Genomic DNA, 11,051 nt, shown 5'->3' on the forward strand with positions numbered 1-11,051 from the left:
CGTATCAAGGAGCAAGTCGGCAACACACGAACTCCAGTCCAAGTCTCCAACGCCTCTATACTGTTGTAAAAGGAAGAATATAGATTAATCAATAGCTAGATTAAGATTGAGGGCAAATAAAAGAGAAATTTATCTAGATGTACTTACCTTTATTTCCTGCAAGCATCCGGCGGCCCGATCTGCGAGGCGAGCGAGAAAACGAACCGGCGTGGAGACTGATGAGGAATCGCCGCCTCGCCACTGTGCGTGCGTACCTTCTTCGGGCCTCTTGGCAATTGGGCTTTTGTTGGAAGTTGGATGATGGGCCTCTCAGCCTACAGACTTTTTCTTTTTTATTTTCATTCACGAATTCATCAGGGCCTATATCATCTACTACCTGAAATCTAAAACGTGTGCGCGCGCTAGTTGGAGAAATCAAGCGGCCGCTCTGTCGCATGCATGTGTATATGTTTTGTCTGCTAGTGCATGTGATTGCTGGCATTAAATGCGGTCAGACTTGTCACATATGAAGAAAAAATAGATCCACGCATATTTATTTCTATTTTCAAATTTTTAAAAAGTCATATCTTTCAAACCACGCACCGGAATTCAGATCCATCTTCACCATTGGATTCCTCATGACGAGATCTTTCAAACTAGATCCTGCATGGGTATATTTCGACGAAATGTTTTTATGCCAACTTTGATGCTATATGATGCAACTTTAGTACTGTATTGTGCAACTTTAGTGCAACATCATGCAACTTTTTCGGAAACCAATTTTTAGATCTGCATGATTCAACTTCCTATGAGATTGCTATCTAGCAACTATGACAACATTGATGTGCAACTAGTCTACCGTCTCGATCAATTACCTAGTAGTCGATGGGCAACCCTCCTCTCTACATGTGGATGTGTAGTTCGTTTACTGTTGGCACACCCTACCCCCTACCCCTGCAAGCAATATGTGCAACTTAGTCTATTATTCAATCCAACTATCTATTAGTCATTGTGCAACTCCTTCCCCTCCCTATTTGTGGACATGTACTTTCAATTGGCGAGGGCAACAAACAGAGTTGCACATAGTCTGCTAGGTGGTTGGCCAGGGAAACATACGAAGTTGCACATCTCATAGGCAGAGATAGTTGAATGGTGAAAAATTGACATTCATGAGGGTAATGAAAAGTTGCATATAAACAGAGTGCTAAAGTTACAAAGCTCACTAGCAGGGGTGGTTTGGGCCGGGTGATAGTAGGGAAACTACACATCCATGGGGGGATGAGAGAAAGTTGCACATCACTGTTAGATAGTTGGCCGTTGCAGTATTCAAAGTTGCACATCCACTGTTAGTATGTTGGCCGATGCAGCAAACAGTGAAGCACATCCACGGGCGGGGGAAAGTTGCACATCAACTACTATGAAGTTGGCCTGGGCAACATACGAAGTTGCACATCTCACTAGAAGGAGGCAGTTTGGGGCTGGAGGTACCATAAAGGAAAATTCCATGTCTACGGTGTAGGAGAAAAGTTGCACATCTCTAAGGTAGTTGCACATCGACGACTAGCCAGTTACACAAAACATGGACAAAATTACACAAAAAAAATTTCGTCGAAACATACCCATGCTGGATCTAGTTTCGAAGAGCACGCCGCGAGGATTCCAACAATGAAAACGGATCTTAATTTCGATGCACTGCTCGAAAGCTATGGTTTTTTAAAATTTAAAAACACAAATTAAATGGGTTCACATATATTCACGTGAATACTTTGCAATTATTTATCTTGTTCACACATGTCCATACCTGTTCACTTTGCCTAATATGGATTAGGGAGAGAAAATATTTCATTTTTTGGCCGGCCATCGCGGAGCGCTAGCGGGCCAACGGCCACCTGCTAGACCAGTCCCATCTACTATACACACACTGCAGCACGGGTCAGGGCCCCTAGTTTGGCTGGGCCCGGGCCGTCGCCCCTGCTGCCCTGGCCCAGGGCCGGCCCTGACCGAAAGTTTCAACTTCCTTTCTGGAAAAAGGTGGCCCGCAAATCGACACGCCTGACCTTATCATGCCGTTGTCACACTGGGCTTAGCGACCTCGCCTTGATTGCTAAATTTGATCTGCTGGGGCCCGATGGGTTGTTTTCAGGGCAGTCGTGTCGAACTTGGGCAGTTGTTAATTTGTGAGCCAAATCCTAACTGATACGAGCAGTTTCTAATGTGTGAAGCACAATTCAACTGCTGATGAGGCAGAGTATTTTTGTGGGTTCTGGCATGTCTTTTTTCTTTTCTTTCACAAGCATGCCAATTTGTACATTCTTTTCTTTATGAGAAGACAATGCTCATGCCAGTTGCGGGAAAAAACTTTCAATACTCCCAAATTGCTATATGCATTTATGCTGCCACTGAAGGTAAGCATGAAGGCAAATGGAACATCAACGTCAATAATACTCAAATCAGAAGAGACCTCAGGGGACGGGGGTGATTGTGGTGGATAATCCATCAGTAGAAAATGAGTGTGAAACATAAATGTATTATCATAATTGTCATGTGTTTATTTATTTTTACCTGGCTAAGAACCATGTCTAGAGGAGTAGAATCAAAGGACATGGGTGGTCGGGACAATGGAATGAGCAACTGCAAAAATAAGGATCTTCAAGTCTGGACGCCAATACCGATGAATATTGATCACGATAGTACAAAGAAAATTGTGCAAAATCTGATAATAATATAAACATAAGTTAATTTCAGTGTACTACACGAGCATTTTAGACATTGGCAGCCATCTATGAATTCAGTGATATTTTCCCAGCAAAGAAATTTCGGTTGTGTTGATTTCTTTTCACTTTCAGTTCAACAAAGTTTTCATCAAGAAAGAAAGGTTTGTGAGCTTTACATCCATGGTTGTCCCTTACTCTAGTTCATGTCAATGATATATATGATCCGATATTTCTTATTAACTGCAATTTTTGAACAAGTTTGTGAAGAAACCAAACTTTTGCGAAGAAGAATCATACTATTTTTATTTAACATTTTTTTATGATGTATAAATTCGATACGGAGTGTTTCTCCTACATTTTTGTATGTGGCCTACATGAATACACAAAGAAGGTTTACAATAACAAGATACGAGTTTAGGCGGTATCCGCAACAAAGTCTTGTATCACAGTCCTTACAGCAACCGGAATTCGAACTGAGTGGGTACTTCCGTCTGACCATGTCAAGCTCCCGAAAGTGTATCCTCCTTGCACTCTCTGCCTTGTGGTGAATGTCACCATAAATGTTGCGCTTCTACTGCTTCCTTTGGTGAAAGTAATCACAGATGGTTCTACGGACACATCTATACCAGCTGGAGCTTCAACCACTAAATGATATGTTGCTTCCGCTGGCCCAACGTTAGTCACAGTGCGCCGAAGCATGACATGGTCCTTGAGGTCCGGCACGACAATTGACGGGAGGTTGAGATTGAGGTAGTAGGATTCACAACCATCTAAATATCCAAGAGTGCAGTTCAAAAACTTGTTGTACTCTCTTGCATCCACGTCATAAACCAAGCCAGGGTCAACAGCTCTATCTGGGTCTATGTGTCCACCACCAAAGTCGAAGGGGTCAGCTAGTTTCCTTGGGACCGCTTCTGCTTGGATTGGCATGCCAAAACGATCAGTCACAGATGCTGCAACCAAGACAAGAAACAATCAAATCAGTTTTATATTTTGATGAATTGTTTTCATGTATTTTTTGTATTTCAATGTTCACACCTGTGGTGACGATGGCAGACTTGATCATGGCAGGTGACCAGCCAGGGTGAACCGACTTGAGCAGTGCGGTCACAGCGGAGACATGCGGGCACGCCATGGATGTCCCGGATTTGAACACGTAGGAGTCGCGGTCCGCTGCCAAGATGCTGACGCCAGGTGCAGCAATGTCGGGCTGTTCAAACATGTGTATTGAGAATTAGTTAAGAAGTCGTAAGTTAAGAAAAATTAGGAAGGCTAGGTAACAAACAAGACAATGGCAACAATTGTCTCAAGTTAAGAAATTGAGAATGATATATACCTTGAGTATGCTAGGGAACAACATGCTTGGACCTCTCGACGAGAATGAGGCGACCCTCGGCGACAACACCCCTTTTCCGACAACGGTCATGGCAGGTGACACCTTCACCACCGCATTCCTAGCATGACACGTGACTGGCATGAGTTTCCGGAGAAGAAGAAAACGCATTCAAGTCTGTTTCAGACAACACGACATGCACTCACCCTTTGTCCCAACTCCAATAGGAGGCAATTCGTTGTGCGATCTCAAAATCCACCACTACACAGGGCATAACGCCCCTACACAAAGGCAGGAAGTCGAGGAGGTTAGTAGTGTACTGTGCAAATATGAGGCCCTTGGCGCCAGCCATGGTGGTGAGATTGATGGCTATGGGAAGTGCTTGTCGAGGCGGCATGCTTCTCGCTGCCACGGGTTGATAGCATAGGACGATTTTACCGGTGACGTTGCTCAATGCCAGTGACGACTCCGTGTCACAGCTGCGCAGAAGTTGTAATTCAGTATAGTTGATAAAACACTGAATCGTGGTTACAAAAGTGGACAACTACAACAAATGCGTCAAGTGATTACAGATGCATAACTACAGAAGTTTTATTTCATTACCTCCCGGCATAAACAAGGTCTTTAAAGTTGCCGCTGATCACAGATGCATTGTTGTGAAGAGATTGCCCCTGTATTTCGAATCAGGCACACATTAATAAGTAATTAAAGGAATCAGGGAAAGCTGGCTTCAGGGACGAGCTAAATGTACTTTTTGTTTGTTTCCACGCTCTGAGACGAATCAAGTTAATTTGTCAAAAACTATAAAACCAATTTTATAGCCCTGGATCAGACCAAATAAATACTTGGAGAATGTTTGTTTGTAGCATGCACGTACCACAAGCTTTTCTTTGTTTCCGAGCGATATCAAGGTCGGGAAAGACCGGTCAATCGTGCTAGCGGCCACCGTTGTAACCCACGGTAGGGCATTAGCCACCGTTTGTGGCACAGGGCCATCATTCCCTCCGGCGAACACGATAGAGATCCCTCTTTGCACAGCATGCAGCGTCCCAGGAAACTCGTGACCAGCCCCAGCAATCGAGAGCGACAAGACGTCCACACCGTCATGCATAGCATCATCGATAGCCGCGAGGACCGCTGCTTCAGGGCAACTCCCACCCAACCAACACACCTTGTAGATACTGAGCCGCGCACGTGGCGCCCCGCCGCGTGCCACGCCCATGCCTAGGCCTCCGTAGCTCACGCCCTGCACTTCCCTGCCGGCGATGGTCGATGCGATGTGTGTGCCATGGCCTTCAATGTCCCTAGGCGACTTATAGTTTCTGTTTAGCACCTCGTCACTAATTCCACGCCCATACCACCGCGCACCGATGATCTTTTTGTTGCAACTTGTGGCGTTGAAATCCTGACCAGTCTGGCATTTCCCTTTCCACCGTGCCGGCACAGGGCCATACCCATTGTCATCAAAGCTTCGTGATTCAGGCCATATGCCTATAAATAAGCATGGTAATCAATTGATTCGGTATCGGAATTTCTCATATTCAGGATTTAAGCTTGAGGGGTCGGACTGTAAACCTGTATCGATCACACCCACGATGACATCTTCACCATACTTTGCTTTTCTGAGTAGGCCCGATTGTTGTCTTGGTTGGTTACGGTCAAGGCCAAGAAAGTCCCAGCTCCGAGTTTTGTGCGTTTCGTGATAAGTGTTAGGCTTCACAGTGACAACTTCTGGGAATTCTACATCCAAAATATGTTGATTAGTTCTTGTCGGTCATGCAAGTAGATACGATGATAGGTAGGAGCCTATAGGACTGACAATCACTTACTTGCGATTGTCTCAGCCTGAGACTCGGTGAGCATCGCCGCAAAACCAGAAAATCCATGCTTGTAACTGTAAACTATCGACCTCAAGGCTTCATCCTTGCTGTTGTCAAGTAAAATGAGGGTGAGCAAATCACGACTAATACGTCGATGATGCAACATGAACTCCTCATTGTTTTTGTTTTGAACAAAATGAATTGGTAGCTAGTTACAGTACCTCCCAAAAACAGAGGTTAGCATGTCACGGTGAGACGCGGTGACCATGGATGGGTCATCATGCTTCTTCTCCCCCATATACACGATGTAGAGCTGAAATTCATTTTGTCGCATAAGTTCTCAACAAAAAACAGATATCAGGAAAGAAAGCAAATTGAGAGAGGACTCGGGTGTGTATCTTACTTTACTCGACGCGTTAGCTGAAACAGGCAGCAGTGTCGCATCGAGGGTGTTACAGCCGCAGAATGCTGTTCTGGAATCCATATCTTGCTTGGAGAAGAGTGCTATGTTGTTGTGTTTGTGTTCCCTCGTTCGGTTTGTATGTCTATATAGCAGCCAGGAGCAATAAGGATGGGGTGCAAGAACAGTTCAAACCAATTTGTTTGAGTGTCTTTTTTCTCATTTCAGAGGGAATGTTTCAGTGTTGTTAGTTAGGTGACAGCGACACACGCGCGTGAGGAGCAAAGACTAATCGTTTTGTCTATATAGGAATCCCCGTGCTTTTTGTAATGAGGAAGAAGCACCATGCTTTGATCAGGTCCTGGCGGCTATTAGTACCAAACCGGATATAGATCTTAATTAATTATATGCTCTCTCGTGCAATGACCTGGTCGACTTTCAAACAAGCTTCCACGGCTTTGCACATGGGTCTTAATCATTCCACATGCGTCTTAATCGTTCTACAAACGCGGGCGGTATAGGTAATACGTAACAAAGTTGACAAACGTGACACATTCAAATATTCCATGGGCACGTCAAGGATATAGACCCGTCAACTTTCCTATAATCGCATGTACTCAAAGATGTAACTTTGCCTGTTTTCAAATAAAGTTCCAAGAGACTTTTTCTTCGAAAAATAAATTTACAAGGGCAAAGACTGGTTTTGCTGATCCGTTTCTCCAGCTATTACATTATATAAATCCAGTAATTCGAGCCGACATAGTGTGATGTGGTCGCCTCTCTAAGCTCGTCTCATGGTTTTCAATTCTTTCACTGAGAAAGCCAACTAACAAGTATTTAAAGAGAACACACATTTATGGAAAACATAGGCCCGAGAATGGATATTGGGACGTTACATAGACATCATCAATCATATCATAGTGCACATAACAAAGCATGTAAAACCAAGCTCATGTTCTCCTACTTTTGTAGGCATGTATTAGTATGTAGTTGAACTTGCTTATTTATAAGAACAAGAGCTTGCCCGGCATCTATAGTCCTACCCTCCCATGTCACGGTGATCATAGTTTAAACAAAGGGTAATTAAGGCGTCATTTCATGAGACAACCGTACCAACACATTAACACTTCGTGAATACATGGAAACATCAAATCACAACACTCCCCATTGATATCCCGGTCACCCTCGGGGTCACTTTTGAGGCTATAATAGGTACATACCACACTTGCAGGTACAATCCAGACACATTGGCATCATGAAAACTTATATGGTTAATATATGATCCCACATTACTTGGGCCCTATTAGTAGACATTAAGCATAACAAAGTTGTATCAAAACCCTATAATCTTAGCACTACTATATGATTGGCATCGTCAAATTCCCATCCACCTGCCTACAACAGATTACTTGCATATGGATGGAAGAAACATGATGGAGATGAGAGGAAAAGAGTTGATGGCGGTGGAACTCCCTCTTAGTGTGCAGAATCAACCTCTCGACAACCCTCCTAGACGAGGATTAGCGATGGTGTCGACCGTCAAGTGTCAGGATAATATGGCATAAATTTCGTGGAACTTAGAACGCCAAGAGAAATTGATAGCCGGAAGGAGATGATGGGAGACAACCTTTGGATCCCCACGCGGGTGGCTCACACAACCTCCTCCATAGCCAGCGTGAGGAGTGGGGCATTAAGGTCAATGATACTCAAATCGGAAGACCGAGGACGAGGTAAGGGTGGGGGATAATCCATCATTACAAAAGGAATGTGAAACCGAATTTTATTAAACTAATTTTCATGTGTATTAGATTATTTTTTTCACCCGCCAAAGAATCTTATCTGGAGCAATAGAATTAAAATGGACATGGGCGATCAGAACAATTAATTGACAAACGCAAAAATAAGGATCTTGAAGTTTGGACCCAAGGACAACAAGGCATAAAATTTTTGATATCACAAAGGAAATCGTGCAAACTACAATGTAAATCTAAATTAACTTCAATGTACTAACACGAGCATTTTGGACATTAGCAGCCATTCATGAATTCGGTGCTTTTGGCCCAGCTAAGAAAATTTGATCGTGTTTATTTCTTTTCACTTCCAGTTTAGAAACGTTTTCATCCAGAAAGAAAGGTTCCGGAGATTTGATCCGTCGTTCTCCCTTAGTCTATTTCATGTCGATATGATCCGTGGTTTTCTCGTTAATTCATTTTTCGTAAAAGTTTGTGAATAAACCTCTCCTTAGCAAAGAATCGTATTTTATTCCAGTATAACATTTCCTGTGATGATGTACAAAATTAAAGTGTTTCTTCTACATTTTCTTATGCCAACCACATGAATACATAAATTATGTGTATAATACAAAGAATATGAGCTTAAGATGTATCTGCAACAAAGTCTTGTATCACAGTCCGTACCGCGATAGGAATTCTCACTGAGTGGGTACTTCCGTCTGACCATGTCAAGCTCCCAAAAGTGTATCCTCCTTGTACTCTCTGCCTTGTTGTGAATGCCACCATAAACGTCACGCTTTTACTAGTGCTTTGGGTGAAATTGATCACAGATGGCTCTACGGACACGTCTATCCCCGCTGGAGCTTCAACCACTAAATGATATGTTGCTTCCACTGGCCCAATGTTAGTCACGGTGCGCCGAAGCATGACACGGTCCTTGAGGTCTGGCACGGCAATTGACGGGAGGTTGAGAGTGAGGTAGTAGGACTCACAGCCGCCTAAATATCCAAGGGTGCAGTTGAAAAACTTGTTGTACTCCCTTGCATCAACGTCGTAAACCAAGCCAGGGTCAACGGCTCTATTTGGGTCAATGTGTCCACCACCAAAGTTGAAGGGGTCGGCTAGTTTCCTTGGGACTGCTTCTGCTTGGATTGGCATGCCAAAACGATCGATCACAGATGCTTCAACCAATGCCAAGGAATCATCAAGTTAGTCATATATTCAAATGAGTTATTTTGACGTATTTTGGTTATTACTTTCCTACCTGTGGTGACGATGGCCGATTTGATCATGGCAGGTGACCACTGAGGGTGAACCGACTTGAGCATCGCAGTCACTGCGGAGACATGTGGGCACGCCATTGATGTCCCAGAATAGAACACGTAGGAGCCGCGCACCGCTGCCAATATGTTGACGCCAGGAGCAGTAATGTCGGGCTGTCAAAACATTAATTTTTATCATGAATTAGGTATGTAAGTCTTTAATTCTGAAAAACTAGAGAGGCTAGATAGCAAACAAACAGTGACAAAAATTCAACTATTTGCCTTAAGTTGATAATGATATACACCTTCAGTATGCCAGGGAACAATAGGCTTGGACCTCTGGAGGAGAACGAGGCGACCCTCGGCGACAACACCCCATTTCCAACAACACTTACAGCCGGAGACACCATCACCACCGGATTCCTAGACACATGACAAACATGAATTAGTTCTTGTATAAGGAGATGGCAAACTGACTGTTCAAATATTTTCACACTGCAGTTTCCAACAATTCAACAAATTCTCACTCAGTCATGTCCCAGTAGGAGGAAATTCGATGTGCGATCTCGAAATCCACCAGAGCGCAAGGCATAAATCCCTCGCACCTGACCAGGCTGTCAAGATTGTTGGCGGTGTATTGTGCGAAGATGAGGCCCTTTGCACCGGCCTCAATAGTGTAATTGATGGCATAAGGGAGTATTAACTGGGGCGACCACCGCGATGCCTCTTCTGGTGCATAACAAAGGATGATTTTGCCCTTGACATTGCCCAAGGCCAGTGATTCCGGGCCGCAGCTGCTCAAAAGTTTTAAAATTGAACATGGTTTTGTCCTAAAGCGCGGCATTTACTATTAATCAAATGTCGTCAAGAGACTGGTTTCTTTCATTACCTCCCGGCAAAAACAAGGGCCTGAGAGCCGCTGTTATTCATAGCTGCATTGTAATTTAGAGATTGCCCCTGCGTTTGAAATTGATCACAAATTAAAGAACAAGCTAACTGAGGAAAGCTACAAGATACGATATAGTTGGTGGAACCAGCAATGATTTAAGTAAAGCTCCAAGGAGGAGCAAACCATTTATTTTCCCCGGGTTGGTTTGAACGTCACTTTCGTGCTCAGAGAGTCAAAAGGTTATTATTTAGTAAAATTGTAGGAAAAAATCCAGATTGACTAATCCTCCACATTCATGCTATCTTATATGAACTATTTCAGGATTGGAGCACGTCTTATCCAATAACATTTTTCACCTGTTTTTTTATCCATTATTAATATTTTCCATGGGGTTTTTCAATCCCTTGAGAAGGGCAAGGTAATACTTCCCTGTAATATTTCTTAAGAGATGGAAAATATAAGAAATAATTTACATACTTTTTTAAAACAAAGGAGTGAAATTGTTTGGTACGTACCATCAGCTTTTCTTTGTTCCCAAGCAATATTAGGGTCGGAAAAGACCGGTCAATCGTGCTAGCGGCCACCGTCGTAACCCATGGCACGGCATTCGTCACTGTCTGTGGCACAGGGCCATCATTCCCTCCGGCGAACACGACGGAGATCCCTCTTTGCACAGCATGCAACGTCCCAGAGTACTCCTGACCAACCCCTCCAACAGAGAGCGACAAGACGTCAACCCCATCATGTATGGCGTCATTGATGGCAGCAAGGACCGCCGCGTCAGGGCAACCCTCATCCACCCAGCACACCTTGTAGATACCAAGTCGTGCATGTGGTGCTCCGCCACGTGCCACACCAATGCCTAGGCCTCCATAGCTCACGCCCTGCACTTCCCCACCGGCGATAGTTGAGGCGACGTGT

The 11,051-nt window shown here is 44.0% G+C and overlaps 2 protein-coding genes across 2 annotated transcripts; both read right to left on the reverse strand.

Moving 5' to 3' along the window:
• Window positions 1-2,968: 2,968 nt before the first annotated feature.
• On the reverse strand, window positions 2,969-6,330 carry LOC125528879 (subtilisin-like protease SBT3.9). The gene is made up of 10 exons (XM_048693301.1): window positions 6,250-6,330; window positions 6,068-6,159; window positions 5,856-5,953; window positions 5,602-5,766; window positions 4,904-5,517; window positions 4,630-4,697; window positions 4,233-4,505; window positions 4,030-4,147; window positions 3,732-3,903; window positions 2,969-3,646 (listed from the first exon to the last, which is right to left on the reverse strand). Exons 1-10 carry the CDS (start codon window positions 6,328-6,330, stop codon window positions 3,108-3,110), a joined length of 2,220 nt encoding a protein of 739 aa, XP_048549258.1. The 3' UTR covers window positions 2,969-3,107.
• Window positions 6,331-8,487: 2,157 nt separating this feature from the next.
• LOC125528878 (subtilisin-like protease SBT3.8) lies at window positions 8,488-10,939 on the reverse strand (the record flags this gene model as incomplete). Its single annotated transcript, XM_048693300.1, has 6 exons — window positions 8,488-9,160; window positions 9,244-9,415; window positions 9,547-9,664; window positions 9,769-10,035; window positions 10,131-10,198; window positions 10,646-10,939. Coding segments are annotated over 6 exons (1,458 nt in total), but the record flags the coding sequence as incomplete, so codon positions are not given.
• Between the last annotated feature and the right edge of the window lie 112 nt (window positions 10,940-11,051).

This window comes from Triticum urartu, unplaced genomic scaffold (genome assembly GCF_003073215.2).
Source record: "Triticum urartu cultivar G1812 unplaced genomic scaffold, Tu2.1 TuUngrouped_contig_5179, whole genome shotgun sequence".
NCBI lineage: Eukaryota > Viridiplantae > Streptophyta > Magnoliopsida > Poales > Poaceae > Triticum > Triticum urartu.

Coding starts and splice junctions, on each gene's coding strand:
- LOC125528879 (XM_048693301.1), bottom strand. CDS start 6,330: ATGGATTCCAGAACAGCATTCTGCGGCTGTAACACCCTCGATGCGACA. Junction 4,698..4,903: donor GAAACAAAGAAAAGCTTGTG/GTACGTGCATGC, acceptor TTCGAAATACAG/GGGCAATCTCTTCACAACAA. Junction 3,647..3,731: donor GTCTGCCATCGTCACCACAG/GTGTGAACATTG, acceptor TCTTGGTTGCAG/CATCTGTGACTGATCGTTTT.